This window comes from Centropristis striata, chromosome 18, assembly GCF_030273125.1.
Source record: "Centropristis striata isolate RG_2023a ecotype Rhode Island chromosome 18, C.striata_1.0, whole genome shotgun sequence".
In the NCBI taxonomy this organism is placed as follows: Eukaryota; Metazoa; Chordata; class Actinopteri; order Perciformes; family Serranidae; genus Centropristis; species Centropristis striata.
Window position 1 is genome coordinate 26,483,724 of NC_081534.1, and position 27,619 is coordinate 26,511,342.

Genomic DNA, 27,619 nt, shown 5'->3' on the forward strand with positions numbered 1-27,619 from the left:
CATGCACCTCGTGGTTGTTATCTGCATGTATTTTGGGCCATTTTGGTGCGTATAAGTGTCTGAAATGCTTTTAAAAATCGAAAAGAAACAGTAGTTAGCCTACCTAAATGTTGAGAGATAAGTGAAATGCTGCTTTTACTAGGTCTAGCAAAACATTGATTAATCTAAAAGGTTGACTTCAAATCAATGATCACAGTTGTAGTTATTTGTCTGACAAACTACTGATACTGATAGTTTTAAGGCTTTACTGCTGTGTGCGCTCCCACAATGTAATGCAGACCTCGCCATGGCACAAAACTGTGACTAAAATCCAGACAGTCAACATTACTTGCCTAAATATGCTTTAGCCTAGCCTGAAAAACAAATGTTAAGTGCATAAGTTTGAAACTTACTGTATGTACCTATGAATTGTGACATCAGAGACTGTGTCGTACAGTGGGGGATTAGCTCAAATGGTAGAGCGCTCGCTTAGCATGCGAGAGGTAGCGGGATCGATGCCCGCATCCTCCAATTATTTATTCTTTTCCACAAAAAAAGGATACTTTTTGGGGAAATTACAGCCTTTTACAGTAAATGCTGCCAAATTGTGTCATTAGCATCCTGACAGCAGGTCTGTGTGGTGGAGGAGGATTCTGGCTGCTCGCTGCCTGAGGTTCACCTCTTACATGAAGTCATCTGAATCGTTACCATCCTGCAAATGACACCCATCAGAAAACAAGTCCTTGTAGTGTGTAGTGTGTAGGGTCCTTTACATAATGATGTCAGACACTTTTAATAATAATGTGAACCTTTTAGTGAAAAAAAGCACTTTTAGTGTAAATATTGACGCTGCCCTATTGCCCCACATGATTACATAGTAGTTCATTTCACAGCTGACTGATGCAGCGCTTTCGCTCAATACAGATCACTTTGACAAAAATATGTGGGAAAATAGGGCCCAGGTTGAAAAAACACCAACGTTTCCCTTTAAGTGACCCATTCATGAATATTCCAGATATTAAAAATTATTCTACAAAAATGTAGCAGATCCTAAATATATTATATATTAATGGATTCATACTCACCTCATTAGTCGTCATGTTTTTATCCTTCATCAAAGGACAAAAACAAGCATGCTTTTCAGGGAAATAACAGCCTTTTATAGTGAATGCTGCCAAAATGTGTCATGAGAATGAACTAGAAGATACACCTATTACTGCCAAAGATACGTATATAAAACAGCACAAGGCTTCTAACATGCTATTATTACTCAAGTTGTCTTTAGTGAACGTCTTCACATGTATAATACTAAGGGTCATAACATAACATAACATAACATGAGCACTAAAGTCATGTACTAAGATTATTTTTTAAACAATATAAATATTTAAAATTTTAGTTAAATATATTGAGTTGAATGAAGGGTTGAATAATGATATCAAGGCCACATAAAGGTTTACACAACTAGAAGCCCTATTTAATTGTCTAATAGTCTGTCAAATGAGATCATATATTTCAGTGTAGGTGAGAGTTTTAGGTAGGAAATAAACAAAGATTAAAATGTTTTTTTTAATTCCAAATGACAGCACATGTAGTTATGATAACAAAGCTACATTCCAAATGCTCAGAAAAAAAAGATCCATAAAATCCTTTTGTTTGCTCTTAGAGCAGCTTATTATCAGATCCATAAAAGACACAAATGACAAATGATTCCCAACACCTACATTTACTTAATATAGTATAGTACTTAGAACATTTGCTGCTACCCTTTTCAGTATTGCTCATTTTTTGTCATCTTGGTTCAGTGATTCTGATTTTAAACAATGGAGAGCAGAAACGGAACATCTTGGCACATAAACGAAATGACTGAATTTACAGAAATTAACTTAAAAGTTAGTGATGACATCATGTTTAAACAACATTTTTTCTCTTACATGCAAAGCACAGCATAAAAACTGGCTTGTAACGTTCTTATAACATCACAAAGCACATTTTCTCCACATCTAGCAGACGGCAGCATTTTTAGACCTGCAGAATCTCTTAATGCAGCATGTTGTAGATGTGTTGATGTCCCCACCTACAGGAGAGTAAAAGTAGCTGCTGTCATTCTAAAACCTGCAGGAAAACCGTTTAGTTTTGTCTTTAAACCTGCAAAATGCAAGAGTTTTGTTGGTTCCAGAACTGTTTCTGCTGATAACTGGGAAGAGTAGATTAGTGTCAACAAGTATGTCTTCACCTGCCTGCAGACGGTGCAGTGAAATTGTATAAAGCTTGTAATAAAAACAAAAAAAAGACCTTGAATTAGGATCATAAATTCCCTTTAAGGCTCCACCTTAACTACTATGGAGATTTAAAGTCGGAAATATAATTCATTTTTCAATCCTGTGACACAAATTACTGTCTTGTCTGCACTATTTTGATAACCTATTAATTCTTAATCATTTTTTTCTAACAAAAAATGCTAAATATGAAAAAAGAAATTGCTTTTCAGGGTTTGCACAGCTTTTTAAGATTAATTAATTAATGAATTCAAGCACATTTAAAGCACTTTCAAGGTTTCAAGGAAGTCATTACCATCATATCTAAATCTACAGTTATCAGTAATATATAAGTTTGATTATGATTATTTGATGCTTGCTAGTTTCCAGTCAGGGGATCAACAGATAATTAGTTATTGGCTGGCTCATCTCGACTAGTGCGGAAAACGACAGATAAATATAACAGGAGTGCTTAATTTTAAATATTAAAACATTTTTGGTTTACACGAGTTACCATGTAGATGAAGCACCAGATCATGTTGAGAATCAAGCATTTTTGAAGGACTATATTCAAGCATATCCCTAACATTGACATCTTAAAATCTGCATTTTCTAAACTTTTAAGACTTTGTACAAACCCTGTGCTTTACTGTTTTTTAAACACTGTAAACGTGGGATAATTTATTTGGGTTATTGACAGTTTCTTGGACAGAATAAGCAACTTGAAGACATCAGCTAGGACATTAGGAAAGTACAAAAATAAATGTTAGGTGCAGCCTGAAATTTGTGGACACAACATAAGAAAATATAATCCTTTAGGACTTCAGTGGTTTCTGCTGTGGGATGATAGTGGCTGGTTTATGGTGCTTTGGGAAATAATATAAGGGCCTTTCAATGAATAACTTTAACTGAGTTTAATACATTGAACTGTATTGAATAAAATCTGACATGCAGAGAAATGAACACATAAAGAAAGTGAACAGAAGAGGTTTGCAGCCTTTAGGTTTGCACCCGGACACTAGTTTTATCATACAACAATATCAGTGAAAACACAGTTCTGCTATTTGAGTGTTTTCCCCTCAAAAATGATCCTCTGCATTCTTTTTGTCCTTTTTTTCTTCTGCAGTGTCATCTGTTGATGTAGAGGCCAGCCAGCTTGTTTGGTTTGGAAGCAGCGTCTGAACCAATCAGCGTGTGGAATAAATCCCTAGGCGCCGTCTCTCATTGGCTCGCTCTCTGCTCCAAGTGTCCAGAAGCAAAAAGGTATCCATTTGTCTTTGTTGTTGTTTTTCCAAATGTCAGTGCAGAGTTAGAGCAAGCAGAAGCAGCAGGGGAGCGTCCTGACAGCAGGTCTGAGTGGTGCAGGAGGATTCTGGCTGCTCGCTGCCGGAGCTTCACCTCTTACATAAAGTCATCTGAATCGTTACCGTCCTGCAAATTACAGCCATCAAAAAACAAGTTAATGTGGAGAAAATGACCAGAGGAAAACAATAACAAACAGGATAAGGACAGGAACAATAATACAGGCCAGTTAACAAAATTCCCTACAGCAGGGTTATGTTAGTTGTGTTGTGTTGTGTTGTGTTGGGTTTTGTGTGTGTGTGTGTGTGAGAGTGAGAAAAAGAGGAAGGAACAAGAGAGAGAGAGAGCTGGAGAGAAAAAAAAAGTGGAGATGAACAAAGTACAAGCCGAGGAAATGGCAAACAGAGAAACGAAAAGAATATAATAATTATAATAATAAAGTTAATTTAAGTAGAAAAGTAAGGGAATTAAAATTTAAAATAACAATAAAATATAAATACAAAATAAACAATTACACTTAAAAGAGGGGGGGGGGGGGGGGGGCAACCAGTGATACTACTAATAACAAAAAATCTTTAACAATTTTAATAATAATATTCCACACAAATGGCACCAATAATGTGGAAAAATAGGGCACAGGTTGAAAAAAATACCAAAAAAGTAATTCTACAAAAAACATAGCAGATCCACTACTTTCCATTTCCCTGAGTTCCTAAACTAACTATAGTTTAATAGATTTGTGCTCACCTCATTAGTCTTCATGTTTTCATCCTTCATCAGTGAAGTGTAGTTCCTGGAGAGAGAAAACAAAACACATCAAATTGATAAAAAGGCTCAGAAGATCTGCATCTCTCAGTCGACATGTTGATTAGTTGATCAACAAGAAATTGATTGCAAACAACTTAGATAATGATTAAGTTTGAGGTCATTTTAATGTAAAAATAGCAGAAAATGCTGTTTTCAGCCTCTCAAATATAGCGATGTCTTGTTTTTGTCTGTTTTTATATTGTTATACCAGAAAGAAAAAGACATACTTGAGGTCCTCCATCTCTTTTCTCCTCTTCTGCTCCTCCTTCTCTTTCTTCTTCTGGTCTTGAAGCAGAGCTTTCTTCTCGTTTCTCTCCTCTCTGTCTCTCGACTCTTTCTCTGCTGCCAGGTCCGGGAAGCGTTCATCTTTTGTTTTCTCCAGACGGTTTACGATCTCGTTGACCTTCTTCTCCACCGCCACGATCTTCACCTGGTAAAACACATAGACACATGGAATATTTGACAACAAATAAAATGTCAATTATGTTGTATCTGAGTGAACATGAGGCCTTCATCAGGTTTTTCAAAATTTTCATTTCACCGCTGGTCTACTGACCTCTTTCTGTCGAAAGAAGCCGATCTGTCCTACGTCCATGTCTCCAGTTTTCTTCAGGTTGGCCCACGGTGTGTAGACCACATTAATGTTGTTCATCTTGCAGCCTGGCAGCATACAACACAGTGAGTTTAAGTCAATATAGACATATAAATATACTCAGCAGATGTTGACAGGAGGATTTCTAAGGTAGTTCTATAAATTCATCTTTAAGAATAAGCTTTTTTTTTTAAAACACAGCCAATCTCATTTACTCTGATCTAGGGCTGTAACTAATTATTCTGATTATTTTCTTGATTAATCGACAAATTGTTTGATCATTAAAATGTCAGAAAACAGTGAAAAATGTCCATGGTGCTTTCTTTAAATATCTATTTTTGTCAGTCAGATTTACTGTGTTAATCAAGGCTCTTATTTTGAAATCCACTACATGTGACTGATACCTGACTTAATTAATAAGCAGATCTTTACCTTGGATGCTGTTTTGTTTCACCAGCTGTGCACAGTCTATCAGCACCTCTGGGGGAATTTCATCTATTGTATGCCCCTAGAAAAGATTTTACATCATAGTTAAAATGCAACCTGGATGTGGATTTGGGAAATGTCTTATGTGTACAAAATATAGAATTAAATCAACCTGTTCATCACTTTTGGGCTGTTTTTTTTTTTTTACACAAGGCTAGATGGTGACATTAAAATAAATCTAAATCTATAGAAAGTAAAAAATAAATCCAAAAGAATTTGACTGATATGTTTGTCAAACAGCCAAAATTCATACTCTTTATGATTGTGTTCTTTAAAAAAAAAACATGATTTAAACGTCATTGTGTAATCTCTTTACCTTTGGTAGTCTCAGATATACGTGAGCCGAAGACAGTTTGTCCACATGAAACCTGGACATGACAAAAAATAACAATCACAAGCTTTTATTTGAAATATGCCGACTTTTATAAACTTTAGTTTGATTTATTAAACACTCAAAGTGTTCAAAAAACACTTAAAAATAGTAGAAAATCTCACCAGATGTCTTCAGGCCATCCGTATTTTATTAGATCCTCATCTGCAAAAACAATATCAGCAGAATGGAGTTAAAACATTAGTTCAACAAGCGATAATCAGAGAGAGAGAGAGAGAGAGAGAGAGCACAAGCTATACAAAAAACATCAAGCGTATGAAAAAAGGTTGTGTGATCTATCGATAACAACTTACTTTCATATTTGTCTTTTCCCATGTAGATTGTGTAGTTCGGGTTCACCACTGAGAGATAAACAATAGAGCCATAGTTAGTGGATGAAACTGCGATATAAACAAAAACATAAAATACACAAACAGAGTCACATTCAATAAAACAATAAAGCTTTTAAAAGTATTGGCTAACCAGGCTACCAGCTAGCACAGCTGTTAGCTCTGCTGTGGCAAGACTCACCGGCACTTGTGAAGTAAAACACCATTTTACGTGAATTAAAAGTAAAGAAAATAATATAAAGTCTGTGTAACTTGAAAGCTAAAGGGGCTAATTGTGAACAGAAAGAGATATAATCAGCTGTGCGCCGACTGATCGCTGCTGCTGTCACTTCTCGCGTGTACAGACTGACCCGGAAGTTGTTGGCGAGCTGCGCTAAGCTACAGGGAGCTAGCACGCACCAAACAGGAAGTAGCAGTATCATGTTTAACGAAATAAAAGCACAACATAAGTTAACCCTCTGGAGTCCATCTATTTATTAAAAAATACACGTTTTATTTACAGTAATAACTGTATTTATATATGATATGTAGACAAGCTGAGAAAGCCAGTTGAAAGTGCAATCATAGGAGTTTTCACAGTGTGCCATTTATGTTTCTAGACAATTTTTAACTGTGAATTTTCTTTCTACAATGAAAACTATTACTATTTTTTCATTTATATGCAAATAGACTCTTTTGCAGTTTATTACTTATTATTTTTTCTGCTGTTTTTGTGTGTATAAATGGTTTTAAAAAATGGCACATTTCCATAGACACCTGTTTCTTTTATTTGTATTTTCGGTTCCTGGCAGCTTTATACTTTGTTAATTAAAATAAAATGAAAAATCTGACTGACAGCCAAGTTTGTGTCTTGAAAAAGGAGCAATTTATGTGACTTAAGGACAGACTGAAAGATGCTAAACAGAGACAAAAATGAATGCATAGGAAGTTGACACATTTGAGCCAAAATCTCCAGGCTTGTGTGACTCTTCTGTAGACACCTTCAAAATAAAGCGTGACCACATCGAGCTTAAGTCACAAAGGCATGTTCAAAAAATTGCCTAAGTAATTTATTTCTCTTAAGTTACATAATTTACACACAGTGTTATTACTATGCCAATAGCCAACCTTTGTTACATCATTTTTGAGTGAAATGATCGATAAATGTCATATGTCACACTTTTGGTGAAGTTTCCTGCAAAACTTGAAAAATTAGTTGGGCGATTATTTTAACAGGGATACGATATGTAGCATTATATTTTTCTTTAAGCGTGCACATAGCTTCCAAACATTGATTTATTACTACACAAGTGTATTTTATTTTCAAGGCAAGGGCGGGAAGTCCGTCGACGTTTTTACTTTGGTAACTCGATTATAATAAAATTGTTTCCGTTTCCGGTTCGGTTTGGTTGTACAATTTTTTTGGAGACTGGCGCGCTGTTCAAAAACACAGAGAAGAAACGCGGGCAGAAGAAGCAGCGACGCAAACTTTTAACTGACATTTATCGTTTCATGTTAGACGACACTATTCGGTAAGATACATTAAATGTGTTTCACGGTTGTGTTTTGATACGTTGTTCGTCTCTCTTCTAAATGATCCAGTCACGTTTACGCGTCAAACAAACTTATGATGTTTAGATTTAACGTTATTTATTTATCAGCTACGAAACGCAGCCAAACATGGAAACAATCAGGAATAAGTTGAGAGATATTGACCAGCTAGCTAACGTTAGTTTGTGTTAAGACATGCACCTTTTGTATAAACTAGTCATCCCGCCAATTACCCATTCATCTCCGCTTCAGCTGGTAAATAAGCGCTCCGTTAGCTAACTTGTCCCGATAAGCTAACCTATCTTACGTTCGTGTCCAGATAAATTCACGTTTGAGCACAGACTATATCGTCACCCTGTTAAAATAGTCGCCTAACACAGGGTTCATACTGGTGCTGGAAATACTTAACCCTATAAAGCCTGAACCATGAAATAATTGCCAGAAAATTCAATTTTTGTAAAAACTGAGTGCTTATTATCCTGCTGACGAATTTTAAGAAATAAATAAATTGCATATATGAATTCTAATTTGTATCATATTTGATACATCAGGTCTTTTTGTGCATTTTGTTGCTCACAGTTTGTTTTTCTCGAACTAACAAAAACATATAAACCGTAACATTTTTAACCTATTAAGAATTTGACTTTTCCTTTTTCCTCAACCATGCAAAATACATATTTTTTCCATATAACACAACATCATACATCTGCAGATATGAAGTTTTTTAATGCAGCAATGACTGATCCATTCGTGGAACCTGCATATCATTTTTGCTACATCTGGTATTTTTGTGCAATTTGTTGCTCAGTTTTTTTATCTTCAACACATGTATACATCAGGTTTTTGATGACGTAGAGGTCTCAAAAATTACTGTATCTAATATGATACACTTGGCTTTATAGGGTTAAACCCGTTTCAATCTAAATGTGAGGGGATCTTCTTGCTTGTATTTTGTACTTGCAACTGCGTAAAAGTTATTAGTTAAATAGGATGCTAATTCCACTTTTAGCAGGTGGAAAGTGAGATTGTTGAATCTGAATCCTGTTGAATGAAACTATTTTAAAAGTGATTGTTTATAGCACAATAACATCTTATTTAATGTCTTAAAAACTGAAGTAATTGTCATACTGTATGTACTCTGTATAACTATGTAATTTAACACTGCTGTAATGTGCTCAAAAGGGTTAAAATTGTTCAAAATAACAGAATTTGACTTTTATTTACATCCAACGTAAACAACAGTGAGTTGTGCAATTACACTAGGCTAATGCTTCCCCCTGCTTTATACATTTATAGATGGACTGAATGTAGAGCTTCTGTTGGGAAGTACCACATGAAAGCTGAAATGCTGAATATTGTAATATTTTATGTTATGCTAATTCTGCAAATTTTTCACTGTGTGTGTATGTAGGTGAGGTTTGTGAAAATGGTGCCCATGACTACCAGGAAGAGGAAGCTCTCCTCTCTGGACTCTGACAGGTGAGCTGTGAGCACACTTTATACATCAGCATCTTTGGATCTATTTTCGCTTTTATAGTTTTACCGCACACTACAAGGGAATGTATTTCCAAACATAATAATCCTTTCCATTCAACTTAAGTCACCCAGCCAAGAACAGGGTGAGGGAGGATGCGTCCCCCATGAAGAGGAGCTCCCCCAGGAAGCCTCCGCAGTCTCCCACCAAGAAGAACCCAGTCAGACGTGTGCAGAAGGAGAACTGTCCCTCTCCACAGAAATCTCCACGCAGACAAGCAGGTAGGTTGGACTAGAGAAAGGCTGGTTTATATAGTAATACTGGGTCAACAGTAAGTTTTAAACCATGCATCGATTTGTCGAGTTGAGACATGACAACAAACCTTCCGCCTTCTTTTCCACATAATTTCTCACATATGTTTAAATCTTTTGTAGGCTCTCCAGCCAAATCACCTCGTAAATCTCCATTCAAACCTTCGATGGTTACGAGCTCCTTCTATGGCCAGAAGAAGCCTGTCTATCTCACGCCGCTTGAGAGGAAAGCGATAAAGGACTCGCTGCCTTCTCCTCCTCGTCCTCTTCCTTCCCCTCCTCCCCAGGAGAAAAAGAAGAACAAGAGGAATGTTAAAGGAGGCAGCAAGCCGAGAAAGGTGGCTGCAGGATCTCGTAATGCAGGGAAGATGGGCGACAAAAGCAACGCAACATCTTCAAAGCAGATCATGCTGCCCAAACTTAACAGCAGGTTTGTTTCCATATAAGTCATTGTCCTGTCATTGCTTTTTTTTGTGATCCTTCAGCTTTATGATACAATTGTGTAGTTTATTGTTCGTCGTTGTCTCTGTTTTAACTTAAGTTATAATACCTTTTTAAATCTGTTTCTGCATCATTTAATTCAACAGTGTCACTGCTAAGCCAGCGACGGCTCCAACAACTGTTCCCGCCAGCAGCAGCATGAAACTAGCAGAGCCCAAGAAAGCCATCACCATCACATTCAGCAGCCTGAAGCCCAAACCCAAGATCTTTGTTGGAGCTGCTTTCTTCGCTACAGGGAAGAAACCCACATCCATGTTTAAGAAATCTGCACCAAAAAGGCCAGCTTCAGCCCCAGCGAAAAGCAAAGCTGTGTCGCAGCAGACGAAGAGCGAGAAATTAAAGCCGCCTGCTCCAGTGATGAACCAACAGCAGAAACATCCTGAAAAGGTGAGGGGTGCAATTATATTAATGCTCTGCAGGCCAGAGATGAAGTTTGAGCATTCCTCAGTCAGGTGTACTGTTGGTTTATTGATTTTCAATTAATATTTTTTAAGGGAAGAAATTCTACCTTTTTGGTACTAGTTATGGTAAACTTATCTGGAAAGGAAGTGCACATAAAATCTGACATGGAGGAAGTCTAGTTTTATTACTATTAGAAGGCTTTATACACGTGTCTGCTTATGATATGGTCAATTCTGCCAGAGCAAATAACCCCTTTATCTCTATTTCATTCATGTTAATTCCCTTAGAAAGTTTCCAACTTGAATATTCCCAGAAGTTGATGTTATTTCCTCCTGATTGTTGCAGACTGCTGTCCAGCCGGCCAAGATGCAAGAAAACCAGTCAAACAGCAAGCAGAGGACAAAGTTTGATCCGTTAGACTGGATTGACTCTATTGATGACCAGCCCGAAACTCCACAGCGATTAAGGTGCTTTACTTTATAAAGGTTTAGCTGCTGTTAAATTTTTTGTCACCCAAAACTGTGGAGAAAATATTCCAATGTTTGTACAACACAAAATGACACATTTCTGAACATTTTTACATGCATGTTTAAATATTGGGTGTCCTGTGTACAAATGTGTGACAACATTTTAGAAGTTTGTCATTGATCCAGGTGGTCAGTAACTTTCATCTTCCTCCTGCAGCTCTCCTCAAATGTTGTCAGAGAAATATGGGATTAACAAACAGCTGACCATTTTCTTGACAAGGACCCCGACACAAAGTCCTGCATCCACAGCTGCATCCATCAGTACTCTGGTACAGTAGAAGTTAACATATGTTAGGAACGGCAGTAAAGCTGTGGTAAACAGTTAGATAAGACATTTCTACTAATGTCCACAAGACATTTTATTTGTAGCTGAAGTTGATCTCAAATTATTAAACACATCTGAATTTTCTTGATCTTCAAATTTCTGCTTCTGCTTTTGATAATATTGAACTCCACTTCTTCCAGGATGATTTGTCTGAGCCTGTGTTTGACCTGAGTGACATAAGTCCCAAGGGTGCTGCTGCCAGCCCCCCAACAGGTACAAACATGCTGTTTTTAACTAAAATTAAACTTTAGCAGATTTATCCAGGGCACTCACATTTTTTGGGGCGTTTCAAAAGTTGTTTTTAAAACATCATTCTGTCATTAAAGCTTTTTTTTTCAAAAAAAATTTCCCCCACAGAATCTGCTGCAGTGTATCCCATCTTTGGATCTGCCTCCAAAAGGTGAGACTGCTTAGTCATCAATATTGCAACAGCTATCATGACACAATGACTGATTTCTTTTGTGACACAAAACAGAAAGTTGGCACTGTATTAATTCCAGCATATAAAGAGGTAAAGATTTAAGGTGGAAACATGTCAACCCTTCCATAGACGTTCCAAGAGCAACGAAAAGTTTATTATATCAGGAACAAGTGGAGGAATCCCTTATAAGTTACTATATGGATTATAAATGGCAACTGGTTTCAGCTTTTGCATGTTTAATTACTTCTGACCGTTGAATTTCAAAGTTTCATGTGGTTTGCATTAACATTGCAATATGTTCTGTTATTTTTTTCTTGCAGGTTAAAGAATAAAGCTCTGCGTCCACCTGTGTCCTGCAGCACCCCCTCTGGCCCGGTCACGTCACTGCAGACTACTCCTGCAGCCAAAGAGCGAACACTGCGAAGGAGGAAGGAGAAACAGGACGACGACCAGCTCATTATCGTACGTTAATGTTTATTCTCAGGTGGAGAACTTGATGTTCAGGACATATTTGAGGCTAACATGCCCCAGTGGACTCAAAATATAGTTTTGAAGGATACCAACTTCGTGGCTTTCTCACTAGATTAAGCGGCTTTATTTCCACACGACAAGTTTAGCAACTTATTTAGTTATCATGGAAAAGTGAGAAAGATATTGTGGTTACTTATTCCCATGCATGCAGCTCAGAGTAATCACAATCCTCTGCTTTTCTCAGACAGTAGGCAGAATTCCTCTTCCCTTGCACCATGCACAAAAAACAAAACAAAAAAACTGCCTCTAAAAAAGGAGCCGGATTCAAACTCTATCCATTATGTAAATAAATTGACAAAAATATGAAGATGATCCAAAATCAATAATTTTTTCATCTTTGTGTAAAAGATACATGAAGGCGTATAAAACAGGCATATGATGTCATTTGAAACCTGAATCTTTTGTGCCCACATTCAGAATTCAACAGAAAAAACGTTATTAAGGAGGGAAATACATGAGTAAGTCACTTAGGTGTATTCATCTTCCTGAGTGTGTTGACTACATCTGTTTTTCCATCTTTTCCCCATCAGGATGCAGGCCAGAAGCAGTTTGGAGCGACGACCTGCAGCTCATGTGGGATGGTGTACAGTGCAGATAACCCAGAGGATAATTTCCAACACACCCAGTTCCACCAGCGCTTCCTCGAATCCATCAAATTTGTGGTAAGACTTCTATCTCTCTGAACTCTCTAGTAGAGGGATACCTACTACATGCATGGATTAGTTTATGAAACCATATGCAGTTCCAGTAATCATATAGTCCAATAGACTTGCTGTATCGTGCCTTTGATGGCACCATTTACTGCTTTTTCCCTTTTGCTCCTGAAACGTTTTTTTTTTATATAAAGTAGTTTGCAGAGATCTTCTGCCAAGGCTGCTGGCACGAGTTTGTTTCATGGGGAGGTGAGTTTGTTCTGAGTTGTTGGCCTGTAACTGCAGCTTCTTCTCTGTTGTGTTTCCAGGGCTGGAAGAAGGAGCGGGTGGTGGCCGAGTTCTGGGATGGAAAAATCCTCCTGGTTATGCCAGATGACCCCAAATACGCCATTAAAAAGGTGTGCATTTGCACTTTAGCTTGTTTCTCAGTGTGAGTGTGCTGTAAAGTACCTCTCAACTGTAGTCTGACTCTTTCACAAATTATATTTGATGTGGTGTGAGAGAAAAACCACTGGTAGCTGGTGTGAATGTATTAATCTTTTACAGGTGTACAAACTTTCATGTGCTCTTCCTCACTGTGTGTGTTTGTTTTCAGGCTGAGGAGGTGCGGCGTGTCGCAGACAACGAGTTGGGTTTCCAGCAAGTGACTCTGAGCAGACCCACACAGGCCAAGACCTACCTCTTCATCAACACGGAGCGCATGGTGGTGGGCTGCCTCGTCGCTGAACCCATACGTCAGGTAGGCTGCAGATTTGTGTGTGTTGGTGTTAGATTCAGTCCCATGTATTGGTCCATGAAGCCTTTTTTTCGGCGCATTACCCTTAAAACAAACAATGTCTACTTGCAGCCCTGCCTCACACCAGTAATATACAGGGTTCGTACGGGTGCTTATAATCCTTGAGTGCTTGAATTTAAATGTTGTATTTTTAAGGATTGAAAAGTGCTTGGATTTTGGATAAAGTGCTTGAAAATGCTTGAAATTTTTACTGTGTTTCTCTTGCAATCTAACTATAGATAATCACATGTTCAATGAAAAAAATATTAAATTGAATATTGAGATTAGCAAACTGTACTTTTGGTTATTAAAAGTGTAAAACCATCGCTGTCGGTATGGTTGAGTGAAATTACCTCTTTTAGCATGTAAGTACTCATCTAAAACATGAAACTTACAACCGTTGTAAGGTACTGGAAAAGCTTGAAAATGGACCTTGAAAGTCCTTGAAGAGTGCTTGAATTTGACCACTCAAAAAGTGTATGAACCTTGAATATTCTTTGACTAGTTCACAGAATATATGACTGGATCATCGTTGATATTTTTAAAAAGTTTAAGATGTCAAATCATCCGGTATGTGATGAGGAGAAAAATGCAGTCAATACCGTTTACCCTGGTGAAATGCACCAAGGTATGATTGTCAATAAAATGTGACAAAACCTTTTTTCATACCTACTACAATATGAGATATGTATCTTATGATTTGTTACAAATTAACAACACACTGACATTTTCATTGTATTTTTAATGCTATACTTTACTGATTTTTTTTTTTCTTTTTTCAGTTTTACCAACATACAGTACTATGAAATTTTTTTTAATGGCATATACTGGCAATCCAGTTTTTAACAACATACAAAAAAATTGTCAGTATAGTAAGGCCTAGAAATTTTCATTAAAATGTCACGTCGTTAAAAATGTGATTTTATAATAAATTATAATCACTTTTTTAACATACTATACTACGATGATTTTAATCTTTTTAACCACATACTATACTGTGACATTTTGAACACATTTTTCATTGTCAGACTATATCACATTTTCATCAACATACTATATTTGTGTCTTTTTTTTTTACTTGGAACATAAAAAACAGTACTTTCCTTTATGACCTGTCTGCTTGTGTCACTTGTAGGTGTTGTGACTTGTGTACATAAACACTCGACAGTAAACTGTGCTTGTTTATTTCCTTGTGTTGATGATCGTCCACTTTGTGTCCCTGCAGGCTTACAGAGTCCTCGAGCAGCCGGACCAACACAAAGACATGACGAAGGACGACTTCATGGAGCGACACCGAGCCTGGTGCTGCTCCACCACCCCAGAACAAGCTCTGTGTGGGGTCAGCCGGATCTGGGTCTTCAGCCTGGCCAGACGACAGGCCATCGCAACACGCATGCTGGACACCGTCAGGTACAAAGTCACACTCATGAAGAATCTAATTGTCTTCTTACTTACACATTGGCCCATATTGTCAGTTTAGCCATTTAACCCTCTGAACCCAAAGCCATTTCAGGGTGTTTTTTGCTCTTTGCCTTGTATTTCACTGAATATATAACATCTATAAGTCCTGCACCTCTATGGAATCAGCACAATCATGGCTAGAGTGGGGGGGAAAACGCAAATGTCTTCTGTGCAGAATAATGCGTATAATGACATAAATCATCAAAAAGAATTGAGTCTCCACGTGCTATATATGTTGAACTATTTACATTTTTTTACAACCTCTCGTGTCCTCTCCTCTCAGTTCTGTGTAAACAGATTTTCAGTGATTATTTGTCACATGACTGTTCATCTCAGCACAATCAGTCGTGGCTTCAGTGTCGCTGAGGAGCAGATTTTAATGTTCCAACAGGGTATTGAGTTATTCAAAAAGGGTTTATTTTTGCAGACGTTTTGAATGAGACATGTAGAATAAAGTGATTTTGACAGAAACATCAAAATTTTAAGCTTCGTTTTGGTTCCTTTTATCCAAAGGGAAGCTTCCGTAACGTATGATGCATTCAGGGACTGTCGTAAAGCTGAAATTTTGACAATAATGCCCACGTTTAAAGTTTCTTTCTATGATAAACTGTGCACTTTTAGCCATCATTTACAGAAAACATACATTTCTATGATGGTGATGGTGGTTCAGAGGGTTAAGACCACAATAAATCCACATCACAATTTGCTTTCTCACAGTCCTCCCTCCAACCCCTTTTTGTTTTTTTAGGAGCACCTTCATGTACGGCAGCCATCTCACTAAGGAAGAAATCGCCTTCTCTGACCCGACACCTGACGGAAAACTGTTTGCAACAAAGTACTCCAACACACCAACCTTCCTGGTTTACAACTTCATCGCATGAAGTAAAACGAGGATTTAAGACGCCTACCCGTTTTAACTTGCTAGTTGAATTAGAAGTATTATATTTAACAGCTGTTCAGGCGATTGTTTAATTGTCTTTCATATGCAAATCAATAAAAGTTCAGGTTGTTCGTTGACACGGCTTTAGTGTGTATTCAAAGCTTCTGTTGAAAAGTTATCAGGTTGTTTTTAAAGCTTCATGATGCACCTGTTGTCACTTAGTATTTATACACAGTTCTGCCTAATTTACAGTTGAATGTTGTGTGTGTGTTTAATGGCAGCGTGTTCTATTCAGATGTTTATATTCTCTTTTGTAAGGAGCTTGAAACTGCACATTTTTGCATCACAGAAAACTAGACTTGTGCTCTCAATATGTTCATTTCATATTAAAACGTTTTCTTTATGCTACCAGATAAAGGTCTGACATTTTTAGAAGGAAAATATGTTGATAGACGGATGCCATTATTGTTTTGGGCATTCTACTTTGTAAATACATTTAATAAACATATTGCCTTTGGTTTTACAATCCTGGATGTGTTGTTTCATTAGGGCCCGAGCAGGCAATCACCTGCGAGGTCCTTATTGTATTTCGAATGATTATTATTATAATTTTTTCCCCCCCAAATGATTGCGTTTTTCACCTCCTGAACATACCCCATAGGGGCCGATCAATAAAACCTTAAAGGGTTATCCTCAGGAGGGCATTGACAATAATTGTACCAAGTTTTGTATAATAATGCACAAACTATCCCTTTAATCCTCATACAGTGTCTGAAGGAGGACTCTTAACTGATATGTATAAGTTAGAAGAGGCAGGTAGCAATGGTGGAAAGTAACTGTACATTTACTCAAGTACTGGACTTAAAGTACAATTTTGAGGTACTTTTATGTACATTTTATGTAACTTTATACTTCTACTCCACTACATTTTGAGGCAAATATTGTACTTTTTACTCCTCTACATTTAGCTGACAGCTTTAATTACTTTTCAGGTCAAGATTTAAAATGAAAAACATGATACATTTAGAATTATTACCCATTTTTATAAATTAAACGACTTAAACGTTTATTAGTAGTTAAAATGAGCAGAGTGGAGTCATTTCAAAGTGTGGTATTAGTACTTTTACTGAAGTAAAGGATCTGAATTGTACTTTTTACTCCTCTACATTTAGCTGACGGCTTTAATTACTTTTCAGGTCAAGATTTAAAATGAAAAACATGATACATTTAAAATTATTACCTATTCTTATAAATGAAACCCCTTAAAAGTTTATATAAGTTATAATGAGCGGAGTGGAGTCATTTCACAGTGTGGTATTAGTACTTTTACTGAAGTAAAGGATCTGAATACCTCTTCCACCACTGTCCTTTTTACTTCTTTACTTTTTTTTTAAACTTTGTAACTTTTTTTAAAAACTTTTTTTTAACTTTTTTTAAAAGCTTTTTTTTTTAACTTTTTTAAAAAACTTTTATTATTTTTTTTTCCCAGGTCGCGTACTGCGCATGCGCGGCTTTGCAGCGTACTGCGCATGCGTGGCCCGCTGTTCACTGCGCATGTGCGGATTTTCAACGCATGCGCAGTAAACAGCGAGGCCGCGCATGCGCAGTAAACAGCGGGCCCACGCATGCGCAGTACGCTGCAAAGCCGCGCATGCGCAGTACTCGACCTGAAAAAAAAAAAAAGTTTTTTAAAAAAAAGTTACAAAGTTTAAAAAAAAAGTAAAGAAGTAAAAAGGACAGTGGTGGAAGAAGTATTCAGATCCTTTACTTCAGTAAAAGTACTAATACCACACTGTGAAATGACTCCACTCCGCTCATTATAACTTATATAAACTTTTAAGTGGTTTAATTTATAAAAATGGGTAATAATTTTAAATGTATCATGTTTTTCATTTTAAATCTTGACCTGAAAAGTAACTAAAGCTGTCAGCTAAATGTAGAGGAGCAAAAAGTACAATATTTGCCTCAAAATGTAGTGAAGTATAAAGTTACATAAAATGTACATAAAAGTACCTCAAAATTGTACTTTAAGTCCAGTACTTGAGTAAATGTACATAGTTACTTTCCACCATTGCTACCTGCCTCTTCTAACTTATACATATCAGTTAAGAGTCCTCCTTCAGACACTGTATGAGGATTAAAGGGATAGTTTGTGCATTATTATACAAAACTTGGTACAATTATTGTCAATGCCCTCCTGAGGATAACTCTTTAAGGTTTTATTGATTGGCCCCTAGGTGGCACTGTGGTGGCAGTCTAATTTCATATTTGGTACCGTGGCCACACTATAACACTTAAGGCAATGAAATTCATAGGGGTGGTATAGACTGGCCCCTGTAACGCACACACCCCGACGGCAGCATGCGTGTACTGTGAGGGCCCATTCAGTACTGCTTGCAGTCCTAGTTTTTAAATGGGTTTCATTACTGTTAGCTAAAGGAAAGAATATCATGTGAGAAACTGTGGGATCAATCATCACAAGAATGGAAGATTTCAGAGGTGTATTCCAGAAAGCTGCTTTAACAAACTAAGGTGGGGAACTCCAACTTGTCAGTTCCGTAACAGCTGATCTGAGTTTGTTCACTAGACCTACAATTCTACTATATAAATGGGTATATTAGCAGAATAAATGCAAAAACAAGACAAAGCTCAGTTTGCTCAAGAAAGAAGTTTACAGAAGTGCAAAAACATACAATATATATATATGTGTACTATAGCATGTCGTACTTTTTAGGGAAAAAGTCAACATTTTCAAACGGCCTGAAACTCTCAAAAAGGTCTAATTATAGTCTGTTGATACATGTAGTAGGGTGGCTTTTGCAGGAATAACAAAACAAAAACATATTTTGAGATGTCCAAAATTTGAAGAAAAAAAGTCATACATCATTCGTCGATGTCATGACGAGTTTTGTCAAAAAATGTCAGATTTTCAAATGGCCCGAAACTCTCAATGGTTTTATTATTTGCTGTTGATATGTGTAGTAAGGTGGCTTTTGCAGAAATAAAAAAAACAACATTTTTTTCAGATGTCCAAAACTAAAAAACTAAAATAAAATAAAAAAAAGTCATACTATAGTATGTTGAATTTTGGGGGGAAAAGTCGTGAAATTGAAATTCAAATGACCCGAAACTCTCAAAAAGGTCTTATTATATGCTGTTGATACATATTAAAATATATTCTGTCCAAAATAACGGGAAAATCACCATATTATTAGATGTCAGAAAAATTGGGGGAAAAGAAAAAAGTCATACGATTTTTGTCAAAAATAGTAAATTTAATTTAATAAAAAAGGCCTGAAACTCTCAAAAAGGTCTAATTATAGTCTGCTGATACATGTAGTAGGGTGGCTTTGGCAGAAATAACAATAAAACACCATGAGATGTCCAAAATTTGAAAAACTGCATACTATCGTATGATTTTTGTCAAAAAGAGTCAATTTTATAAAAGGCAGAGCATCCAGTTTAATCCAGCAGACATATAGACAATATGGACTGTATGTGTCAAAAAAAAGTCGGAGCCAGACAAAGTTTTAAGAAAGTTTTATTCAGTGATTGAGAAGACTGAAGCTACATTTCCTTAATGGATGATGAAGTGGTGGAATCAGACTTCAGAAAGCTTTTTGGCTGTAGTTAATATTACATTTTAAATATTTGTTCAGCTTTGATCTGATAGGACCAAATGCAGCGGCAGCAATTTGAGATTAAAAATAAAAATAAATTGAGACATGATTCATGATGAGACTCACATTCTGATCCAATTGTAATGTATTTAGTAATTAGGAGGCTAAAATACAATAGCCGTTATATTTTGGACTGTTATTAGGCATTGATCTTGCTTGTCTAAAAATGAATAAAGATTTTTAGAATTCAAACTGAAATTACACATTTAACAACTGAGTGGAACTGCTCTAACAAACTGCACCGTTGACTGTATAAAGTGCACACTGAGTCAATGTGTATATATATATATATATATATATATATATATATATATATATATATATATATATATATATATATATATATATATATATATATATATATATATATATATGTATATTTAAACAGGTTTTCAGAAAACCCACTTTCTGGAATACTGTAAAAATGGGTATATGAGCGGAATAAATGCAAAAACACAAAGCTCAGAGTTTGATCAAGAAAGAAGTTTACAGAAGTGCAGAAACACATGAAATGTACAGAGAAATTAAACATTTACAGTATAAAAGTTGATATACATTGACAAAAGACATGAAAAATTCATAGAAAAACATAGAAATGTAAACACAAAGATGGGACAGTACAGAGAACTGTGAGCTTTTGTGGCTAATTCCAAGTATCATATTTCTACATGTTAACTAGTAAATCCCGTCACGTTGTCCTAATCTGCAGTCACAAATATAAATCCCTGACTAAAAGTCTTTTACCAGTCAATCAGTCGATAACGATCACCTCACTGGGTGTTTTATCCAGCGGAGCGTTGCTCTCTAAAGCCTGGACGATCTGAGCAGCTGAGGGTCTCTTCTTGGGCTCCTCCTCTGTGCAGAGGACGAACAGCTCCACCATCCTGCGGTACGAGGAGCCCAGAGCGGCGGCGTCCAGCGGCGGCCGCGTCCCCAAACGCTCGTAGTAGGCGTCCTCGTCAAAGCTCTCCTCCATCGACTCATCTGAAGCAGAAAGGCACTTTTATGATGGAAATGTGACAAAAATGTCATGGTGTAGTTGTTTGATAATTATAAAAGTTTTGAACATAGTTTGTTATTTTTGAAAATATTTTGGACAAACTATACTATTACCACGATCAACACGCTATTCTAAAGTGTTTTTTTTCATATATTTTGTCATAATTTTGACTTTTTCAATATGCTATACTCTGACTTTTTTATCCATCCAATTTTTGGACGCATTATTATGTGTTTTCTTGATATTTTTGGACATGCTATACTATAAACATGCTCAACGTGCAATTTGAAAGCGTTTTTTGGACTTAGTTTTGACGAAATTTTGACTTTTTCAACATACTATACTATGACTTTTTTTTTTCTTCCAAATTTTGGAAAAATTATAATATGGTGTTTTCTTGATATTTTTGCCATACTATACTGTTTCCATGATATACATGCTGTTCTAAAGTATTTTTGTCATATTTGGACAATCTTCATTTTGACCAAATTTTGACTTTTTTCAACATACTATACTATGCCTTTTCTTTCTCCTTCCAATTTTGTACATATTATAATATGGTGTTTTCTTGATATTTTTGGACAAATTATGCTATGAACATGCTCAACGTGCTTTTGTAAAGCATTTTTAGTCCTTTTTGGACAATCTTCATTTTGACCAAATTTAGACTTTTTCGACATACTATACTATGACTTTTTTATTTCCTTCCAATTTTTGGAAATGTTATAATATTATGTTTTCTTGATATTTTTGGACAAACTATGCTATTACGATGATCAACATGATATTTTACAATCATTTTGGGGCAAACTTCATTTTTACTTTTTTGGACATACTATACCATGACTTGTTTTTTCCTTCCAATTTTTGGACACGTTATACTATGGTCTTTTCTCAACATTTTATATCATATATTTTCATATATTTTTTGTTTTTTTTCAATGCTTGGATATGTTATAATATGGTGTTTTCTTTTATATGTACCAAAATACTATATTATAACGTTTTTTCTGCATTTTTTGACACACTTCACTTTGACCAAATTTTTACTTTTTCCGACATACTATTCTTGTACAAACTGTATTATTACCATGATCAATATGCGATTTTTGTCAATTTTGTACAAACTTCACTTGCAACAAAATTATATCTAATATGCTTATAAACTCCAAAAACATGTAGGAAAAAACTGAACTGCATTAGAAATGTGGCTCCTGGACAAGTTGAACTTGATTGCATTTTGACAAAGTGTGACTAATTCAGGGCTTCTTGAGGCCTCCGAGCGGCTCACCTGCATCCTCCTCCTCCTCATCGTCATCATCCCCCAGCATCTCCAGATGAGGCATGGCCAGCGTCATCATCTCCCACAGAGTCAGTCCGTAGGCGAAGATGTCCGCCTTGTCAGTGATCTCTCCATCTCCAACTTCATCTCCACACAGAGCTTCCTTTGGTTTCCACGGCTCTGTGCCGATGTACTCCGCCTTCGGGTCGGACACTGAGGACACAGAGAAGAAAAACGCTATTATTGAAACACAAATTGTACTGGTTAACAATTTAATTACAAAAAAAGCATTCAATTTGTTTGTTAAAACACAAAAGTTCATGTTCTTGCAGGGCCATTTTACAATTTAAACAACAAAGCACAGATCCAGAAGTTTGCAATTACTTTAAATTAAACCCAAAATAAGGACACCCCCACTGGCTAATGACATGTGTGTACAAGGAGATTTAAAGCATGAGAGAGTAAAAACTTTGTGCTCCTGCCCGGGCACAGAAACAAAGATAATCAGCTGCTGTAAACACTTGTTTCCACCCAAATGTTTTCTGCCAATTCTGAACTTGTGTACAAACATTGAGCACTGTGAGAAACTTTTTTTGATGCTCCCACTCTGCCTCTCCCCAGCCACCACACAGCCAGAGCTGCATTTTCACATCAAAGCCACTCAGCTGATTTTTTTTAAATCGTGAATGACACAAACAATCATTACCACACATGTTCTCGTCCAGCTGCAGGGAGACGCCAACGTCGCAGATCTTGACGGTCTCAAAGTCGCCCTTGATGACAACGTTACACGACTTCATGTCGCCGTGCAGGAGCTTCTTCTCATTGTGGAGATACTGCAGAGAGAACAACAAACAAAAGGCTTAACAACATCCTTCTGTGTTTATTCTTCTTTGGTTAAACAAGCCTCATCTTTAAATTAAATTAAAAAGAATTAAGGCTGCTGTTTAGACGACACAAATATGATTTGGGAAAGAATGAAGCGCTGAGGTTGTGAGAGGTTTTGTCTACAGTTTCCCACGAATGTTTTATTAAAATCATAACTTGTAACTGGAGAAATTAGCAGCAAGACACATATGGAGGACAGAAATAAAATATACTTCTTGCATATTTAATTTAGATGTACAGTCATGGGAAAAAATATTAGACCACCCTTTTTCTTCAATTTCTTGTTCATTTTAATGCCTGGTACAATTAAAGGTACATTTGTTTGGACAAATATAGCTGATATTTAGACATTTTCCATGGTTTTCTTGATAATAACCAAAATCATCATCAACATAACATGAAGAATGTCTAGATATCAGCTCTTAAATTAAACTCTTATCAGCTATTTCTGTTGTTATTATTATATTTGTCCAAACAAATGTACCTTTAGTCGTACAAGGCATTAAAATGAACAAGACATTGAAGAAAACAAAGGTGGTCTGATATCTTTTTTCCATGACTGTATAATGTTAAAGTCAGTTCTGAAATGTGCTTTGTTTCATGAGCTCAACACTCATCATGTATCTCCTAACTACACACAAGAAACATTTTTCAACCCGCAAACAGTTGTGAATCAGTCAGATGGAAGTAACTAAGTACATTCACTCAAGTAGCAGACAGTTCATGATTTACCTGAAGGCCACGAGCGACATGCAGCGCTACTTTTTCAATGTTGGCAGCAGGAAAAGCCTTCAGGCCGTCCTCTTTCCTCTTCTCTATCAGGTCATTGAGGGACTGCTCTCCTCCGTACTCCATCGCCAGACACTTTGATCCATCTTTGGCAGTGGTGAAGGCACGAAAACCTGAATATATAACAAATAAACTGATCATGACAGAACGAAATAAAGACTGCGTAAAAGGAGCCAATAATCCCATACTTGTAAATAATGTGCTTGGTGGAAAATCAAGACAAGATAAAAAAGTTTCTGTTGTCATGTCTCACCGACGATGTTTGGATGGTCGATTCCCTTCAGGACCTTCGCCTCCTCGTTCAGGCGCTTCTGGTAAACCGCCACCTGTTTGCTCGCACACCTGCTGTTGATCTTCTTCACAGCCCAGGGAGACGCGTTCAACTTTCCCACTCTAGGAATTCATTTCATCAACAACACAAATTATTAATCATTGCTATAAAGACATGAAAAAAGTAGATACATTAGGAGAAAACCAATTAACAAACAAATACATTTTTATCATCAGGAAACCATACAAACCTGTCCATCAGGTAAACGTTGACTCCGGTGCCGCAGCCCAACTTCTTCATGAAAGGCGAGGCCGGGATGGTGATCGGGGTTCCTCCGATGCTCGAAACGCTCTTCACCCGGTTGTTTTTAGGGGTCTTGAATGCACCGTCAGTGATGCACGTAGCAGGGGAGGCCATTCTGTCCAAGGAAAACAAACAGCATTTAACAGACGGAAAACACATGTTGGGATACAACTAATGACCAACAACTTTATTGAGCAACACCACAATTTGAGGTCAATTGGATTACTTGGCCGGATTGTGCTATAAGTAGTAGCATGAAGCTGTCTAAGTTACACCCAAAAGACTTCAGGCTGCCCATCAAGGTGCTAAGGACCATTTTATTCTGTGCCGTTTTTTTGGCATTTTTGGACAAACTTCACTTTGACTAAATTTTGAATTTTTTCAACATACAAAATGACCATGACGTTATTTTTTTTTTTCAAATTTTGGGACATATCATAATATAGTGTTTCCTTTTAAATTTTTGGATGAACTATACTATAACCATGATCAATGTGCTTTTTTAAAAAAATTTTTATGTTATAATATGGTGTTTTCTTTTATATTTACAGACATACTGTACTATTACCATGACCACTGTGCTATTCTACGATGTTTTGTTTTTTTTGGTCATTTTTCGGAAAAAACCTTCACTTTGACCAAATTTTGACTTTTATCAACATACTATGACATGTTTTTTTATGATATAATATGGCGTTTTCTTGAAATTCTTGGACATACTATATATTTCAAGAAAAAAGTTGCAAATTTACTAGATTAAAGTGGCAAATTTACAAGAAAAAAAGACGCAGATTTAAGAGATTTAAAGTGGCAAATCTTCAAGAAAAAAGTAGCAGATTTAAGAGATTTAAGTGGCAAATCTACGAGAAAAAAGTCGCAGATTTAAGACATTTAAAGTGGCAAATCTACAAGAAAAAAGTCGCAGATTTAAGACATTTAAAGTGGCAAATCTGCACGAAAAAAGTCACAGATTTACAAGAAAAAAGTGGAGAAAAAAGCAACTATTTCTCGCAGATTCACCACTTTAAATCTCATAAATCTCTGCATTTTTTTCTTGTAGATTTGCCACTTTAATCTCGTAAATGTATTTCTCAAAATATTACCCCCCTTCCCCGGGTCCGTATGTTTTTTTACACATTCTGGCTGTATGTAACATCCTCCAATATTCTCTAGGGTTGAAATTTGGAATTTCGTCACACTGCTAAAATAATCACCTAAGTCATTTTTGGTCAAAATTGTTTTTTTTGCCTAAATCATCTCCTCATGACGCCGGCCACCTGTGGTAAAATCGCCTACATCCTCAGTTGATCAGATCATGTGATTTTACCCCTTTAAAATCATCACTTCTTTGACAATTTGCCACATTCATAAGCATCAGATAAGAACCCAGCAAAGAAGAGCTAGAGGGAGATTGTTTAGTTATCAGTTTAGTTTATCAGTGTTTTATTGTTGACACTAATATTGGTAACACTTTACTCTAAGGTGTCTACATAACAGTGACGTGAGTGTGCCATAAACATGACATGGGATGTGTCATGAACATTAATGACACTTTGAAGTAACATTAATACTCATGATACTTGTCATGTCATGTTTCTGACAGGCTTGTGTGACTCTTATGTAGACACCTTCAAAATAAAGTGTTACCATATCTTGCTTAAGTCACAAAGGCATGTTCAAAAATTGCCTAAGTAATTTATTTCTCTTAAGTTACATAATTTACACACAGTGTTATTACTATGCCAAGAGACATCCTTTGTTACATCCTGTTTGAGTGAAACGATCAATAAATGTCATATGTTACACTTTTGGTGAAGTTTTTTGGGTTTCCTGCGAAACTTGAAAAAATGAGTTAGGCGATTATTTTAACAGGGTGGCGATTTGCAAGTATTTCAATGAGTGCCCTATTAAGGGTTAACTGTTGGATATCGTGTCTGTCAACAATACAGCACACTTTTGTGAACATTAATCAACCTTAGCAACCAAACCTAATGCAAAGAAATCTACATTTAATGTCAACGTCAAAAGTTGGCTCTGACGCTAAATAATTTGACTGGTCACCGATGTTAACATGACGGTAGTCAGATCAAAGTTGTCTTTAAGGTCTTTTGGGTCAGTTAACTCAGTCATTTAGCCAATAAATGTAACTTTACCTTCTGTTTTCTTGCAAAATTCACAACAAAACTGCTGCAGTAAACGCGCCGAACGTTCAAACTTTGACTTCCGTTAGCAGGCTGTACGGCTGCCGCAGAGGAACAAACGGAACGGATGTCGTTTGCGTTTGGAAATAAAAATAGCAGAGTATAAACTTTTTAACGCCAGTTTTCTTTGTTTGAAAAACTTCAGGAAGTATGCTTTTGATGTTCTTTATTTACTGTGTTGTACTACAGATATTTCAACATGACTTTAAAGCCGGTTAGATATTGTAATACATCTTCTAACCACCTGAGGTCAGTCACGTTATAAAATGATGGTAGGAGGCTGCAAGTTGGTTTGCAAGACTACAAATTATTGTCATCCATGATTATATACATATTAAACATTTTTGGCGTTTGCAAATCATGTAAATGAGCAGAAATAGATTTAGATCTAGATTGATAAACAGCACAATGACATATAGCAGGGAACGATAAATCAACAGAAAATGATAAAACCCCTCAAATATAAACAACAATAAAGCACAATCTTTCACTAAAAACAGAACAAAACTAAAATAGAGTCTGTGCTGAGTCTGAACATATACAATAATGATGATAATGCCAGCAAACAAGTGATACCAAACTGCAGCAAACTCTCAGACCAGCATCAATTCTTAGAGACCTTTTTTCGCACCTGCCTAAGACTTTTGCACAGTACTGTAGAAATAGGCTATATTTCACTTTTAAAAAAAACAAACAAACATAAATTCCCACAACTTATAAGCCCCATTACCAACTTCCCTGTTGTGTTTCATATTTCCCACCAAATCTGACGTGCTGCAGCCATTCCTCGTAATGATTGTGGAAGGATTTAGGTTTAGGAATTCTGGATTTTCCAGATTTTCGGGATACAGTATTTTATTTGTTTAATCCTCATCACAGCATGTGGCTGTTCTTCATGTCTAAAAAGAATTCACTCACTCAGACGATGAAGTTGACCTCGACCTCCACGCTCATGATCCCAGTTTTGTTTCATCTCCTCCACACGCTGCAGATGTTCCCAGCCTGGTCCTCTCATTGTGTGGAGGCATAACCGTTTCATTATGAGGAAGAAGAGCAGGAATGTGGTCCGATGATAACTGGACGTGGTAGGGAAGACTGGCACTATTGCTTTCTCCTCATCCCTCGTTCCCCTAAAGCGAAATGAGCTCATGTTTGTGGGCTCGTGCTGCCACATGCTGCGGTGCATTTTATAGAATAAGGATGGGTTACTCTCTGGTCCGACCACAGAGAAACATCCAAAGAGAAATAGAGCATGATGCACAATGTCATG

At 36.6% G+C, this 27,619-nt stretch overlaps 3 protein-coding genes and 1 non-coding gene across 6 annotated transcripts; 2 read left to right on the plus strand and 2 right to left on the minus strand.

Annotated features, from left to right (window-relative positions):
* Positions 1-437: 437 nt before the first annotated feature.
* On the plus strand, positions 438-510 carry trnaa-agc (transfer RNA alanine (anticodon AGC)). The gene has a single exon. It is a non-coding gene; the product is annotated as a tRNA-Ala (tRNA).
* Positions 511-1,530: 1,020 nt separating this feature from the next.
* Positions 1,531-6,496, minus strand: ccdc25 (coiled-coil domain containing 25). Its single transcript, XM_059356457.1, has 9 exons — positions 6,326-6,496; positions 6,109-6,156; positions 5,920-5,959; positions 5,741-5,792; positions 5,371-5,446; positions 4,903-5,006; positions 4,574-4,776; positions 4,287-4,332; positions 1,531-3,668 (listed from the first exon to the last, which is right to left on the minus strand). The coding sequence occupies exons 1-9, from the start codon at positions 6,348-6,350 to the stop codon at positions 3,639-3,641; spliced, it is 624 nt and encodes a 207-aa protein (XP_059212440.1). The 5' UTR covers positions 6,351-6,496; the 3' UTR covers positions 1,531-3,638.
* On the plus strand, positions 4,645-16,461 carry esco2 (establishment of sister chromatid cohesion N-acetyltransferase 2). Of its 3 annotated transcripts, XM_059356456.1 has the most exons (16): positions 4,645-4,779; positions 4,950-5,024; positions 9,086-9,153; positions 9,275-9,429; positions 9,583-9,889; positions 10,047-10,347; positions 10,708-10,829; positions 11,047-11,158; positions 11,355-11,427; positions 11,572-11,614; positions 11,956-12,097; positions 12,697-12,828; positions 13,128-13,217; positions 13,415-13,558; positions 14,820-15,004; positions 15,804-16,461. In XM_059356456.1, the coding sequence occupies exons 3-16, from the start codon at positions 9,101-9,103 to the stop codon at positions 15,934-15,936; spliced, it is 1,992 nt and encodes a 663-aa protein (XP_059212439.1). In that variant the 5' UTR covers positions 4,645-4,779; positions 4,950-5,024; positions 9,086-9,100; the 3' UTR covers positions 15,937-16,461. The 3 variants fall into 3 exon arrangements, with proteins under 3 accessions (XP_059212439.1, XP_059212438.1, XP_059212437.1); XM_059356455.1 differs by lacking the exon at positions 4,950-5,024 and having other exon boundaries at positions 4,649-4,779; XM_059356454.1 differs by lacking the exons at positions 4,645-4,779; positions 4,950-5,024 and adding an exon at positions 7,506-7,655.
* Positions 16,462-20,083: 3,622 nt separating this feature from the next.
* On the minus strand, positions 20,084-26,380 carry pbk (PDZ binding kinase). The gene is made up of 7 exons (XM_059356543.1): positions 26,302-26,380; positions 24,096-24,263; positions 23,828-23,967; positions 23,518-23,687; positions 22,604-22,733; positions 21,907-22,110; positions 20,084-20,599 (listed from the first exon to the last, which is right to left on the minus strand). Exons 2-7 carry the CDS (start codon positions 24,260-24,262, stop codon positions 20,367-20,369), a joined length of 1,044 nt encoding a protein of 347 aa, XP_059212526.1. The 5' UTR covers position 24,263; positions 26,302-26,380; the 3' UTR covers positions 20,084-20,366.
* Between the last annotated feature and the right edge of the window lie 1,239 nt (positions 26,381-27,619).

What these genes read in the sequence shown, in the direction of transcription:
- ccdc25 (XM_059356457.1), bottom strand. Translation starts at nt 6,350, where the DNA reads ATGGTGTTTTACTTCACAAGTGCCG. An exon ending in GTTTTACTTCACAAGTGCCG is followed by an intron (nt 6,157 to 6,325) that starts GTGAGTCTTGCC and finishes TTTATCTCTCAG; the next exon opens with TGGTGAACCCGAACTACACA. An exon ending in GGATGGCCTGAAGACATCTG is followed by an intron (nt 5,793 to 5,919) that starts GTGAGATTTTCT and finishes TGTCATGTCCAG; the next exon opens with GTTTCATGTGGACAAACTGT.
- pbk (XM_059356543.1), bottom strand. Translation starts at nt 24,262, where the DNA reads ATGGCCTCCCCTGCTACGTGCATCACTGACGGTGCATTCAAGACCCCT. An exon ending in AACGTTTACCTGATGGACAG is followed by an intron (nt 23,968 to 24,095) that starts GTTTGTATGGTT and finishes ATGAATTCCTAG; the next exon opens with AGTGGGAAAGTTGAACGCGT. An exon ending in ATGTCGCTCGTGGCCTTCAG is followed by an intron (nt 22,734 to 23,517) that starts GTAAATCATGAA and finishes TTCTCTCTGCAG; the next exon opens with TATCTCCACAATGAGAAGAA.
- esco2 (XM_059356456.1), top strand. Translation starts at nt 9,101, where the DNA reads ATGGTGCCCATGACTACCAGGAAGAGGAAGCTCTCCTCTCTGGACTCT. An exon ending in GAAACTCCACAGCGATTAAG is followed by an intron (nt 10,830 to 11,046) that starts GTGCTTTACTTT and finishes TTCCTCCTGCAG; the next exon opens with CTCTCCTCAAATGTTGTCAG. An exon ending in CGCATGCTGGACACCGTCAG is followed by an intron (nt 15,005 to 15,803) that starts GTACAAAGTCAC and finishes TTGTTTTTTTAG; the next exon opens with GAGCACCTTCATGTACGGCA.